The sequence below is a fragment of the Vigna radiata genome, chromosome 5 (genome assembly GCF_000741045.1).
Source record: "Vigna radiata var. radiata cultivar VC1973A chromosome 5, Vradiata_ver6, whole genome shotgun sequence".
NCBI lineage: Eukaryota > Viridiplantae > Streptophyta > Magnoliopsida > Fabales > Fabaceae > Vigna > Vigna radiata.
Genome location: NC_028355.1, coordinates 28,117,966 through 28,133,605, shown reverse-complemented (window position 1 = coordinate 28,133,605; position 15,640 = coordinate 28,117,966). Strand labels below are relative to the sequence as shown.

Sequence of the window (15,640 nt, the reverse complement as noted above, 5' to 3'; positions counted from 1 at the left end):
TGGAAAGAAAAACAATTTAGTTAATGAAAGTAAATCAGTGAACCATGAAATTGTAGTTTGACTTAACATAAAACAATTACACTTGTAACATTTTATGGTGTCACTAATGTACTATCAGAATTCTGGAAGATACAAAACATTCTTGACCACTTTATTGGATGACTAATTTATAACAGCCTGCACTCTAACTCACCAAAGCAATAATTTCTGAGAGTTGGACAGAGAACCAAGAATTAACAATCTCTTCAAATCAGCCATGACAATACTTGTAAAAGAAGTTCACACTGGCCTAAGAATGGAAAATTAAGCAGCAGCAGTGATGTACTGGATTGCCTGTTTGCATATACCAGTCATTGTTGCTTCAGGTCCATAAACCTGCAAAGATACCAAAATATAGATAAGAAAATTAAGTTCAGATGGTTTCTCAATGCAATCAATAAATGCATCATTTTGTTATATAACCTCAATGGGAATGCCAATCTCCTCTCCAAGGGCCCTCATTTTTGCCAAACCACTCTGGTAGTTGGGACCACCCCTCCTCACATAGATGTGCATCTTTGCTTCTTTTAGCTTTTGTTCCTGGTTTGTAATAGGTCAGCAATCAATTAACTCTACCATGAGAAAATTAATATGGCATGAGAAAAGCTTCATGATGATATATGTTCTCACCTTCTCCTTCAGAGCACGGATTATGCCGCTGAATGTAGCAGCAACATCAGTAAAGTTAGCTATTCCTCCACCTATCACAAGGGCTCGCTTTTGGTCATCAGGATTTGAAGTTGCACACTGCAAAGAGATTTCCATAGAGAGAAAAAATCACTATATCATGCTACAAAGTAGCATCCATTTGATAAGCCATTTTCACACACTCCAAACAAGGAATTTATGATCATTTATTGTATCCATAAGTTGATGATAAATATACATCAATAATGTTTGAGATAATTACATCAATCACAACCCTGGCATACTGCAGGACCTCATCTTCCTTTGGGGCACCACTATATTCTGCATAGTTTCCTAGCTCAGGAGCATAACCAAGATCACCTACCTGTTTTAATAAATTAGTATGTAAGAAAGAGTCTTTTACTTAATGTATATAACATAATTAGCTCTGAATTTAACTTCTAAAGTAATATAAACACACCGTATCAGCATAGATGACACTAGCACCTCCCCCAGCTACCATTGTCCAAATTCGGCCCTTCGGGTTTAGTACTGTGAATTTTAAAGATGCACTTGTCTGGGAGCAGAAAATAAACAAACAACATAACATTGTTAAGAAACATAATTTGTAGTTCCATGAATTCATGATTACTAAAAGTAATAATTTTGTTCACCTTTTCATCTAATCCATGAATGAAAGCCTCTGTACTGCTCATTACCCTTCCAAATGGTAATGGAAATTCGATGTTTCCCCATCTGTAAATAAGAATAATTTACATGATTCATTTTTTCTTTCTTACTATTAAATATTTTTTAATTATACAAGATGAATTAGAGTCAAGGGACACGATATTCATCCTATAAATAACAGTTGATATTCTTTAGAGGAAAGAAACTCACTTCTTGAAGTTCTTGAAAGCAGCAGTGTCATCAAGTTCGCCTCTCATGTCCAGAGGATAAGGCTTTCCATTGACCAAAGTGAAAGGATTCATCTCCAAGAAAGTGAAATCCAGGTCTAATAGAAGACAAATAAAATAGGAAAAGAAAATGTTTAAAACTGTAACTTTAAATACAACCATCAATGAACTTTTCTTCATAAGCACATCTAATGTTAGTAAAAGTATATTCTGTAATATACCTTGAAATAGAGTGTAAATCACCTTGAGGAATTCCTCAACTTCTCCCCTGATCTGTAAGCATGAATGAAGTACTTATAAGTAATTGAAACAAAGAGTCTGGCAACAAAATGTGATATTCAATCCCATGGTCCTACTGAATAACCAAAAAAGTAAGTTACTTATTAAAAAACTAAAAAATTACTAAGATTAACATACCTCTAAAGGAAGGGTTGCAACAAGTGGAGCAATACTCTCAGATGTAAGAGACAGTCCTGTTGGCATAAATACAGTCTTGACCTGAAATACGAACAAACCACTTTGTAGCTTATGGGAATTACAAGGAAGATATGAGAAGAATTTACTTCAAGTAATTTATATGTAAGGTAACAGTAAATTTTGGTACCTTATCCCAGTTCTCCTCAATTTCAATTCCTCCACATTCAGAAAAGCTTATACTGTTCCCTAGTCTCTCTGAGACAATGTTAAGGTAAAACTCCTCATTGTGAGGGATAAAAGGTTCAACAATGAAAGTTGTTATGGGCCCTTTGCATCCACTCATCTCAACCTACATGATCACCAAATATATAAATAAACACTTAAAGAGTAGACAGAAAGTAAAAAGAAATGGTGATTGGTGATTAAGGGAAAGGAAAAATAAGTTAAGGTTTGGAAGGACAAAGGGGGAAAAACACCTCTTTGCCAAGACGCTCTTTCACAAAAGAAGCAACTTCTGCCAAATCCAAATTCAAGGCAACCAAACCACTTTTGCCACGCTTTCCGAATAGCATGTCGGGTTTCACAACCAATTTTGAAGATAAAAGCCATGGTTCTTTCTCAGGTAATTCATTGAAATCAGTGGATTCTGTAACCTGAAAAATAAAACACAAAAAATTTATTATTCATGTTTGATATGCACACTGCACTGGTTGACTAGTAAGACACAAATTTATTTTCCACAAAATCAGCTACACATCATATAGTCTTACTCAGCTTTAAAACAGTGATTAAATTGTCATATGAAGACACACCATATTAACAATAAGCTGTAAGATTTGAAGATCGTCATCAGATTAATGCAGTGCAATGATGTCACCATAGGCAAAGTAACACTAGTTGGAAGTTCAATCACCAGATTTACTAGCTATCACTATCTAGGACAGAATTCAGAGGTGTTTGAGATATTACATTGGCTTCAGATAAACAGAATCCTATAATCAAGCAAAGGATTTCAAAACCCATCATAATTTTTAAGGTATAAGATTCACAGCCAAGCCAACATAAACTATTTTGGAAATTTACTTCCCTATTATATATCATAAAACAAATGGAGAGTGAAGTTTTCACTCCTTCTACTTCTGTATCTGAATAACAATTCCACAGTTTTCTAAATAAATTATCAATAATAAAAAATAATCCCACATCACAGTTTAAATTATACATTTAAATATTCAACAGTGTTCATTCATTACTAATTTTAATATTACAAAAAGAACTTAGATAATGCTTACTTGTGCAGACTTGATGGGCAAGTCCTGGCCAGAGAGTCTTTTAAAGTGCTCCTTCAACAACCTCTTGGAGTCATACTCTCTTATCTTCTTGCGAGCCATTGCTTAACAAACTCACCACCAAAAACAAAAGTCTCCCCTTCAACATAAAACAAGAAAAACCCAGATCAAATCAGCTTAAGGGTCCTCAGAATTCCAATCAAAATCAAATTTTTAGTGCAAAAGAATCACAAAGAAAAAAAAATAAAAAAGAGAGAAACTGAACAGCACACTGAAACGAGTGCAGAAAGAAAGGTGAAATGCAGGTACCTTTAGAGAGAGAAACAGATCAGTGGAGAAGAAGGTTGAAGAATGGTAGATCCAACGAAGAGTGGGAAGTTTTGTGTTAGTGTGATGTTGGTGGCTTCATGGCATATTTATGACATAAGCTCTTAAAGAAAGAACAGAGGAATCATAAAAAAATAAATACCAAGAATATTCAATGTAAGATTGAATAACTTATTTACTATTATAATAAGGACTCGTGAATCTCACGGTATGAATGAAGGCATGTATGAAATTAAAATAACACTTGGAGTTTCTTAAATTTATTTGAAAAAATAAATTATTTGTTTTATTTTCTCAATTATTATTTTTTTCTCCCGAAAAAAGCTTCTCAACTGACTCATTCAAAGAATTTCATAAACTTTTGAACACTGTTAATTAGACTTTTACATTAAAAAAGTTGTCACTGAGCAATTGTTCTTGTACATTTTACCATTTTTTTTTTTAATTTAGTATTAAAGTTAATGAAATCACAAAGAGAATGTGATTTTTTTTTAGCGATTTTAAAATTTAGTAAACTACTAAAAATGGTACAGACTTTGGTTTCGATAAGGTGGAAAATGTGCACCTCTCATTTTAAATGTTGAATAACCTTTGAAGAAATATCAAAGAGGTAGGTTTTATTTCGCAAATAATTCGTCACGTGTATTAACTCGTGGATCGCATGGGCCGAAGGTAGAGAAAAATCTCTCTCTATATATATATATATATTAAAGTTTTATATATGTAGAGGAAAGCAGTTGTGTGAATCAAGACAAAATAATAAATTAGGATCTACACATGTTCAAATGTTTATTGCAATATACAAATATGTAATGTTTAAAAAATATTAAAGTTAACATATATTTATAGATAATGATATTTAGATAACATTTTTTTGACAATATTTAAACATTGATTACGTGTCAATCTGTGATTGGTCAAAAATTACTCCACAATCAATAATAATAATCATAAACATTATTGTGGAGTAATTTTTGACCAATCACAGATTGACACGTAATCAATGTTCAAATATTGTCAAAAAAATATCATTATCTAATTATATAATTATATATAAGAATATCTTATGTATACAAATTTTAATTTTAGCATAATAAAAGTAATTACTTTTATGAGAAAAAAAGTGACATCTGTTTAATGTCCAAATTAACGTTTTGTTCTTTAATTAGTAATTACAACAAGAACACTTCTAAACCATTCTCAAAACCGATTCTTAGATTTATATAATTACAATTTAATAAATGCGTTGTCTTTTATGAATTCAAATAAGTGAAGACACTGAATTCTTAGAAAAATAGTTGATTGAAAAAAAAATATATGTTTTACTGAGAGGCATTTAAATTATAAGAAATTCGATCAAATAATGCAATAAAACAAGTTAAATTAACTATTTATGAAATACACGCAATAATATATGTAATAAAACAAGTTAAATCAACTCTAAATATTGAAATATAATGTACTCTTGAAATATCTAAACTACCCATAAGTTACAAATTCTACGTATCAATTTTGAATCTACAAGCAAATGGATTCATTGGTATCATCTATTTTTGTTCGGTTTCACTTTCACATCAAAATATTGACTATACTTTTGATTCATTAATACGTATTTCGTATTGAAGATTAATTTTGCAGTACTATTTCAATAACGAAAAATTGTTGAACCCAGTCATCATAAGCATCCCAAATACATGTATAAAAACTTTAGTTAATACGCAAAATATCAATCTTAACATGAGAGATTAAGGGTGTTATACCATTAATGTAACCTTTCATTTTAATAACATAATACTACTAAAATAAAATTCTTTATTATATTATAATTTTGAACAAAACACATAATTCAATATATATTATATATTAGTATACTTGTATAAGATAGAACTACAATAATATTATCCACATACATTGTCAAACTATTTTACTATTGCAACATTATCTAATATCAATTACAACTAATAGAATTAGTTCATCATCCATAAGAAGTGTTCCTATATCTGTATTTTTATATACTCTAATCATTACAAAAAAAATGAAACAACACAACAATAACAAAACACACAACAGAATAAGTTAGATGAAAAAAAAAAGATAACATTACTCTAAAATACAATATGTCATTCAATTTCCATATAAAAGCATACATACAATCAAAGTCTTCTACAATCGATATCATTCGAATACAAATATTAATGTTGAATTCCGAAAGCTTTTATCCTTACAGTGCATCTACTACACTTTAGATAATAGACTTTGCCTTATCATTATTAAGGTTAATATTTTACTTGCATAAAAATTACATTATTTTTTAAATTGGGACCTCTTGCAACTCTTATTTCTTATTACATTTTACTTTATTTGAATCTGAATAGTTATTAAAGTCTTAAATAACTTTTAATCTGAGACTAAGATGGATGTCTAAACTTAAAAAAACATTTTCAATGAAATTTTCTCTATGGAAATACCCTATAAACCAACCATTCATACATTTGTTTTACTTTATCAACCAAATATACTTTTAATATCACAATAGGTATCATAGACATCATATAATACAATCCCAACAAATACAAATAGCGCCAAGAGATATCAAAAGCGTGCCCTGTTCTTTGTTTTTATGATGTCGGAATGAACTCAACATGCAATGTATATGGTATAATTAATAAATGATGTGTGCCACAGGAATTGGGTGACAGAAAGCTTTGAAAATGGATGAAGTGGTGAGAAAGCAGTTGCAGGGGTGGGAAGCCATCATCATCAAACTGAATGTTGCATTGCATTGGCTACAGACAACATACAGGTAAACAACATGAAACAACAAAAAAGTCAAAGTGAATGTTGGTTTCATGTTATCTGATTTTGATGAACTTCAACTTAAACTTGTCTTAAGATTTCTGATTGTTGTATAATTGTTGATTCAGTAATAATATTAAAATTTTCATATTAGTGTTTCTTTTAAGCATGGTATTGATATGGATTATCATTGCTGCTGCAATGCACTTTCAAAGAATATGAACCAACATAATTTCTCCTGAGTTACTCCATTTTCAAAGTTTATAAGCATGCATTATAATGATTAACGGTATCATCACGCATTTTTATATTTATATATATAAAGATAAAATAATCATAAATATAAATTTTTATATTTTAAAAAAAATAAAAAATAAAAGTAGTGTTAAATGAATAAAAAATTTAAATATATAAAAAAATTATTTTTTTATTACAATTTAAAACAAAGATCATATTCATGTATATTTTAATTAAATACTAAATAATAAAATTATACAAATTATTATCTCTTTACTAACCTATATGTTAAGAGAAAGTAATAATTTATTTATATAAAAATGACTCGATATCTTGACAAATTGTAACTTAATTTTTTTTAGAATAACTATATTGATCCGTTTACATATTCTGACTAAAATTAAATTTATAAACTAAAATACACATTTTAGAACATTAATTTGTTATTATTAAGTTTGAAATAAAAAGTAAATAAAAATATACTACAAAAATATACTGTAATTAATAAACATAGCCAACCATATTAAAATTTTCATATAAGTTTAACTAAAATATGATGAATTCAAAACAATTACAATTACAATAAAAAATACAACATAATCATGATCTTAAATCGATAATACATTTCTAAATCATATAACCATTTCAAAATATTAATATATTATAATGTTATTATCATAAAAGTACGCATAATGATTCATTAAAAAATATTAAAATATAAAATCTAATTAAAAATTTATAAAAAAAACTATACTCTTTAAATACTTTAAAAATAGCATACAAAATTTTTAATCAATATTTTAAATATTTTTTAATACAATACAAAAAAGCAAATATTAATTTTTAACTTTTACCCACAATTATTTAATATTATATATCACTAATTAAACTATATTATTAATAAAATTAAAATAATGATAATATATAAAATAAATTATAAAAATATTTCATAAATGTCATAATAAATATAACTCAACTTTTTTTTTAATTTAATAAACTAATATGAAAATAAAAAAAAAGACCCGTACGGATGCACGGGTCTCAAACTCGTTAGTTCCATTCCATTATGAAATAAAAAATTATTGAATTTAAATTTTAAGTCTACAATATGTCCAAAAACAAAATTTTACTGAGAAGCAAATTATGTTTCTTTTCTAAGATAATCTCGGAGGGGAAAATTCTGAGCCGAGGGGAAGAAAAACTATGGTTTTAACACCATGGAATCAAAATATCTTGTCCTATTCCCAGCCAGTAGCAGGAAAAGTTTGAGCTGGAGGCACACCAACTTGTGGAGGCGGTACGGCGGCGGGAACCGGTGCAGGAACAGCCTCACCCCAATCTCCTGCAGCTGTAAAAGGAACATTAGTCAAACAAATTGTGATTACATAAATTTCAAAACAATTATAAGAAAATGGTAACAGAAAAGGCATGTGTGCGTATCATCATATCACTGCAGAAAAAAAATTCTCGTCTTTGTGCAACAGGGGAAGAGGAAATGTTGAATCATAGCAAAGTCACAGATTAGTACCATTTTTGCATACAATTTATAAAATAAAGGTAGACGCAGATTGCATTATCTTAAATTCAAATCCAGACATAGATTTCAGGATAATAAACAAGCTATATGACGAAGCTGAACTTATTCATCCTCAATCACCGCAGTTAAAATTTAGTACAACATCATCATAAAGCAAGGATCCAAAGTAAATTCAATAATTCATAGTCGTACCAGCTGTTTCTGGGGTCCAGTTAGTAGGAACTACCGGAATTGGTTGTGGAGCGTCATCTGTCCAGGGTTGATCGAGTGCAGTAGGCCATTGTCTATCGGCAGGGAAGCTGCTAATGCCAGTATCATTGAAATCAATGGCAAAATCTTGGGCAGGTGGTGCTTCATCTTCCTCTTGTTGCTTAGCTTCTTCAGGTTCTCTATAGAAGAATAAATCCACCTGCATAAGAAAAATTGAGATAATTGGTTACTAATCCAAAAACGTTAAGGAAGGCTCCCAAATAAAACTTATTTCTTACAAGAATACACACATACGCCAACAGACTAAGATTTCTCTAGAGATAAGGAACAGCCACCATTTAATTCATAAAAGCAACAGGTGTTTTACCATTACATCCCACTTGTGACCCAGACGAATAGTACCCCGCATCTGCAGCACCATACGAGCTAAAAGCCAAAACAGACAACCAATGCTATGCTTCCCCTTATTATTGGCCGGAATCCCAACGTCAACATACCGCATTGGAGAGTCAGTGTCACAAAAGGCAATAGTGGGAATGTTGCCAAGAGCACCTTCCTTAATAGGCTGCACAGAGATCAATAACATAAGGCAAAGTGTGGCAGATCATGCACAGTATAACAATATCAACATCAATTACTATCAGAAATTCAAAACATCCTCAATATGCCTTCAGTACTCTGGTTCTAACTTCTACAAGAGATAAATAACCTGATGATCTGTTCTTGGATCAGTGAGAATTAGAAGACGAGGCTCATTGTAGGATGTCTGCATCTGATTGGTGAATGTTCCAGGAGTGTGCCTTCCTGCAATTGCATGAGCCCCGGTGTACTGAGCAAATTTAAGCACTGCCCTCTGACCATAAGGCCTGGCGGACTGAACAATGATATCTTGTGGGTTCTCAATGGCAACAATTATCCTAGCAGCAAGAAGGAGCTTCTCCCATGTTTTGCCAAGGTTAATTATGTATATACCTGAACAACGACAACCCCAAAAATCAACAAAAACTCCAAAATTTTTTATTTTAGTAGCAAGAGCAAGACTCTATAACAGTGCTAGAAAAAGAAAGCACCAGAAAGACCACTTTTATAAAATTCAAATCAGTAAGAGTCCAACTAAAACCTGGCTTGGATAAACCAGTTTGTAAACACATAATGGAGAAAAAAACTACGAAGTCAAAATGAATTAAGTATCTCCATAATATAAAATCAAATTATGCAAGTCAATCATTGGAGAAGTTAACATTAGTTGATTTTAACATTTGGAGAAACTCAATTCTAACATTCTTAATTTCTTCCTCCGTACATATTTACGGACAAATTTATCCAATGACCTAAATCATACACACAACAGAAAACGTATTTCATGATTGAATATTAAAAGACCATACAATTAGCAAACGGCATGGAACACTGACCTTTCATAAAGTCCTCAAAATTTAGACCACTCATAAAACTATAGCTATTACTACTAGATCATGGCCACTATGAAGGAGATTCAAAGGTATCTGGAATTCTACAATTTGGTGACTATGTATAACTACATGAATTTAACTGAAACACAATGGTGATGTGTCAAAATGAAACCTAGTTATATTACACAGACATATTCCGTTATATAACAACACAGAAAAACTAAGAACACGTAAATGGCCAGTGTTCGAGAAAATGGATAAATAAATGAAAGAATAAAAGTAAAAAGGAGAATTTGAGAATGGAGGACTGACCGTCAGTGCGGCGCTTGAAGACGTAGCGTTCCATTTGGAAGTCGCAGTTTTTCGTGCCGAGATGCACATCCGCGGCGAGCATCATCTGGATGTCCGTCTCCTTCTGCGAGAGCTGGCGTAAAGGAGCGGCGGTGGAGGAGTCGGCAGCGGCCATGGCTGCGGGAGTCGAAGAGGCGTAGTTGGAGGTGTTGGATTTGAGTAATTAGGGTTTCCGAATATTCTCCTCTATAAACACAAAAACCCTAATAATTTCAAATGACGCTAATACCCTTTCTTCATCGAAACGGATGAGGGAAATACAACAAAGACAAAAACCCTAATAAAATAAAACCCCTGTGGTGTTTTTTTTTTCTTTCTCTTAATAATAGAATATTCCTTATGTGCTATTTGTATTTATTTACTTTATTGATAAAAGAAGTCTCACAAACATTACTAAATTTCTTTGTTTTAGTAAAAAGGTAATGCAATAAACAAATAAAGATAAATTTGTTTGTGATACAGTAAAAAAGGTTAAAACATTATTATTCTTGTTGTCTGAGTACGTTTGTGATTTGTCTAATTAGTCTTGTTTCTTCTTTTTTTTATCCTTTTAAAAGCAGGGATATGAAAAGTTCTTTGCGACAATCTTCTAAAATTTGATGATTTTTACCAAATATAATACCAATAAGATCATTTGGAGATATATTTGATGTAGTTTATGAGTTTTTCAAGCTCATCAATTTTTTCATGCATAAAATTGGTATAATAGTTCGTCACTTTAACTTTTGTAATCTTATTTATTTAATTTTCATGCTTGTAAAAGTACTTACTCATTGTTCAAGACATATTACGTAAGTGGAACATACCAAAGGAAACATGGAATTGAAAAACAAAGATATATTTATTTATAGTATAAAACAAATATTTATTATATCCTAATATTCCTCTTCAAACAAAATCAAAGTGTGGGATTCGGTCCAACGTAAAACTTGGCTTTGAAGAATTGGAAAAGTGGTTGGGACAGATTTTTCGTGAAGATGTTTGTTAGTTGGAGATTGGAAGGATGAATTAAGTGATGAGTTTGTAAGATAAAAGGAGCTTTTGAATAAAGTGATAATCAATATCCATATGTTTAGCTTGTTTGTGAGCCATCGGATTTTGGAAGAGGAATACGACACTCTTGTTGTCACATAGAAGAGTTGACACTTGATAGGAAATGTGTAAATCATTTAGAAGATGAGTAATCCATATCAATTTAGCTGTCGCATTAGCCATGGTTATATATTATAATTCATAGTTGGACCAAATTAGATTAATTGTTTCTTAGCACTATAGGAGATGAGATTGTCAAGATAGAATAATCATAGGTTGATTGTCTAGTTTCAATACAACAAGCCCAATTTGCATTCGAATATCCAATAACATTAAAGGAAGCTCCACGGGTGAAGGATGAGTCATAGGACATGGCGCCCTTGACATATCGAAGGATGCGTTTAATTGCTTGAAAGTCAGTTGTTGGAACTTGGAGGAACTAAATGACCAAATTAACCAGGTAGGAGAAGTCTGAATAGTTATACTGAGATACTGGAGTGTATCAACGAGAGAAGGGTGATATATGTAGTGAGAGAAGTAGGGTGTCCTCGTCTAGAGGTTTTACCACCAAAGATGTTGACAAACTAACCTTGTATGTAGTAGGGTAAAACTCATTAATAATAGTTCTACAAAGCATTAAAAGAAACCACAAGTGCTTACTCGTCAAAGTCTTATAACAATACATGTATCCATATAGTCACGTTTAAAATGAATGATTAAATGTTTTAGGATTTGTTAATATAAATGTCTACTTAAATTAATATATCTATTAATCATGTATGATTGAGCTTTTTGATACATTGTCTTATCTATTTTTGTGTTTTTTTTCTTTATTTGTAATAATATGAACAAATGAAGATGTTTAAGTAGATCGATTACAAAATCAGAGTGGTACTAAAATTTAGAGTTTCTATCTATATGGGTTTTTAAAAAACTCTATGCTCTTATCAGTGTAATATTATTACTCTTTAATTGTATAGGAACTTTTGCATATATTTTGATTGTAATGTATTATGTATATATTTTTTTGAATTATTTATATTTTATATTAAATGTGTGTGATATTTGAATATTTTTGAAAATGGAAAGAAATAAAGGTATCTAATATATTATGTAGTGACCAATTTCAAAGGTCAAATGGCAAAGAAAAGTAAACAAAAGGAACCAGTTCATGGAGTAGGTGATACTCGTTGGAATCCACGTCGGAATGGAAAACAAATTACAAAACTAAGAATCCTAGAAAATAGGCAAACGTTTACCAGTTGCCGACAAAGGACAAGAAATCATCCGACAAGGAAGGGCTGGCTTGAAAACAGCGTTGAGATAGTCCCAATCGCATGCTCATGGATAATCAAATTCATAGTTTCTGTTTAAGGTTGAATGGAAATACAGATTCGTTCAATGATTTGGGAATTTACGATTCTCAACCATTGCTACAAAGACATTATTCTATTTTTTTTTTTCATGATCAAAACTATTATATAAATTTAGAATTCTTGGAATTTCTTGAGCACTTTCTGAGTTGTGGAAAGATGGGAAATTTAAGCCCATGAGCGAGGGAGATGAGGGTGAACGAGTGATTTTGAGGATGGAATTAGAAAATAAAAAATTAGAGGAATTTGGAAAATAAGTAACGTGGAGGAGAATATTAATGAGTTAAAATAAATAATAATTTATTAAGAAATGATATTTTAAAATGTTATAATTTTTAATCTTACTTTCAAGAAATTTATAATTATAAATGTCATACTTTACATTAAAAATATGATAGTTATATATTATTCATTATGTTATATCCTAAAAGAATGGCATTTTTTTTTTAAAATGCGTATTAAAACTATTATAAATGACATCTCCCTCTCACATTACCGCTTTCCCAAATGGAAACATTTTCCCTAATCGACGAAAGAGGTTCGGAGTGAGGATTTTCCTTCAATCTGGCTGGTAATTGCTTAAGAAATTACGAATTTTTGTTTGTTTCAGTTCTTGATTTTGAAGAATATGCTCCTGTAACTTGCATATGGGGTATTAGAGGTCATAGTGTGATGTTTTAGTCAATGCGTAAAATAATCAAGAATGATTGAGCTTAATCATTCAATGAAAGAATCTCAGTTTCTGATGGATTTGATCACAATTTACTTTGGGTTTGGATCTTGTGTCTCCATATATGGATGTTTCTGTAAACAGAAAACAGTTGATGGCAACACAGTCAATCAGGAACATTTTGGATACTGAACAAAATGTGACTCCTACACTCCCTAAACGATGTATTCTTCCTCGGTGAAGCATTATTGAATTGCATGAGATTTCTAGTGTTTTGATTTGCATATTTTAGTATTCAGTATGTATATGAATAGCATCTGCGTAGCTATGTCAGTATGATTCTTCAGAGAAACTGCAGGAGTTAACTTTCTTTAAGAATGAAAAATGTTTTTTGTCCTAAACTCTCAAAACATTTTTTGTTTTCTCTCTTCCAAACTTTGATTTTATCTTATTTAGGTTCCTCTTCTTTTAGAAAGTTATAAGTTACGGATTTAGTCTTCCACGACTAACCATTAATCAATAAATAAGCATATTATAACTTAGTATTATGTTCAGAGGGTTATTAGAATTATATTTACAGAGTTGTTAGCATTATAAGAAACACGACAAACCTTGTTTATGGTGAAAGTTGTAATCGTAAATCATCTTGCTTATGGTGCCAGCCAAGAGAGAGTATGTTTTAATTTGATTGTCTTTTACACCTCTCCAGAAAATAGTATTAATTAATGTATGGTTTATTTTTGTGTGGTTATGGAGTTGTATGTATGTCCACAGGGGCAGTGGCAGTGGCAGATAGTAGGAGGAAATTTTGATAGGAAGAAGAAAGAGGTAATAAATACCTAGAATTAGATGCTGTGATCATATAATATATTAAACTCTACGATTTTTCATTATTGCAAATTGGAGTTGCAGCTACTAAAACGAAATCTTATCTGCACTCACTCTAGGTTGAGCAATAATATTAGTTTATTTTTGTGTTTGTGTCATCATATAAATTATGTATTCTTTGCACATTTGATGTGCTTATCTTGATTGTTGACCTGTGTGGCATATGTTTTTACTTTGTACTTGCAGTTCATTGTTCTACATTAAGTATGTTTATTTCAGTTGTGATTAGTTGAAACGTTCTATTTAGCTAACTATTCAGATCGCAGCAAACAAGTAATAGTTCACTTGATGTTTTGATTTTAGTCAATCACGCAGGCACAAGAAGTAGGTTCTATTACTAGACTAAGATACATCAAATTATTTTAGAATTACCTGGATCATAGCTTGCAATCAAATTCTATTATATTGATAGCTATCATCAGCTGTTATATTGTTCTTATCTGTTATACAAGACTGAAACTAACTAGAACACTGGTTATATATACTGTCACAATAACCATTAATCTTGATGAGAATATTTGAGTGTCAATGTTTTGAGATATACTGAGTTAATAAGCTTTTTTGAACCCCTGGATAGTATCACTAGCCACTTTTCTGAAGTCATAACCAGTTGTCCATCTCTTTCTTCCCTTTCTACTAGTCTATCTTTCATTACCACTTTTGTTAATTGTTTTGCTCATAGTTTTCACCATAAGTGTTCAAGGGATTTAGTTCATTTTATTGTTTTGCCTTAGTTTTTAATGTCTCTTTAGCTTTTAGTCAATAAGCTCTAGCTGGTGCTAATTTTCAAGTTTTCAGATTAAGTTTTATTTTTCACTTGTTATACACAATTAAATTATGTTAAACACTATTACATTGTTGTCCCAAGCATCAACTAGAATCGTTTAGTCCTTTATATTCCTCAATTGTCTCATGTTTTGTTTTGTATAGTCTGATGTAATAATTTTACAACTTCCTTTTGCAGTTTTCCTTTATTTGCTTCTTCACTCTAAATTTAGTCTTTACTTTGCTGCATTTTTATGTTATTCAAATCCCCAATCTTTAAGTACAAAAATAACTTTTAATCAATAAACTCATTAGAATTGTGTTTCTTGGACTGATGTAGGAGGACCTCTATGCTACAATAGTTTATATTTATGTTACATAGGCAGTTTATATATATATATATATAAAGAAGTTGTTTGGGTGCATACATTTTATATATCTTATTTTACTCAATGTAATTACCAGTATTTTCTTTGTTCAAGGATATGGTTTGATCCGAACTTTTTGATAAGAAAAAATTGTAATTACCAGTATTGTTTCTCTCTTATAGTCTTAATAATTACATTATTGAAATCACTTATCATATTTTAACCTTTAACTACCATTTTTAATTAGCTGTTACAACTTTATTTACACTGCAAATCATTTAGCTTCTCCAAGAGCAATTTATCTTTTCAGTTTATTTGCAACTTTATATATATATATATATATATATATATATATATATATATATATATATATATATATATATAT

General features: G+C 30.6%; 2 protein-coding genes across 2 annotated transcripts; both read right to left on the bottom strand.

The window, feature by feature from the left end:
• LOC106762679 (ATP-citrate synthase alpha chain protein 1) lies at positions 1 to 3,735 on the bottom strand. Its single transcript, XM_014646709.2, has 13 exons — positions 3,599 to 3,735; positions 3,293 to 3,428; positions 2,477 to 2,653; positions 2,188 to 2,349; positions 2,001 to 2,081; positions 1,805 to 1,856; positions 1,567 to 1,681; positions 1,341 to 1,422; positions 1,148 to 1,243; positions 950 to 1,051; positions 670 to 786; positions 463 to 579; positions 1 to 375 (listed from the first exon to the last, which is right to left on the bottom strand). Exons 2-13 carry the CDS (start codon positions 3,389 to 3,391, stop codon positions 304 to 306), a joined length of 1,272 nt encoding a protein of 423 aa, XP_014502195.1. The 5' UTR covers positions 3,392 to 3,428; positions 3,599 to 3,735; the 3' UTR covers positions 1 to 303.
• A 3,973-nt stretch (positions 3,736 to 7,708) lies between these two features.
• LOC106760829 (40S ribosomal protein SA) lies at positions 7,709 to 10,345 on the bottom strand. The gene is made up of 5 exons (XM_014644260.2): positions 10,121 to 10,345; positions 9,106 to 9,368; positions 8,764 to 8,961; positions 8,379 to 8,595; positions 7,709 to 7,997 (listed from the first exon to the last, which is right to left on the bottom strand). Exons 1-5 carry the CDS (start codon positions 10,272 to 10,274, stop codon positions 7,888 to 7,890), a joined length of 942 nt encoding a protein of 313 aa, XP_014499746.1. The 5' UTR covers positions 10,275 to 10,345; the 3' UTR covers positions 7,709 to 7,887.
• Between the last annotated feature and the right edge of the window lie 5,295 nt (positions 10,346 to 15,640).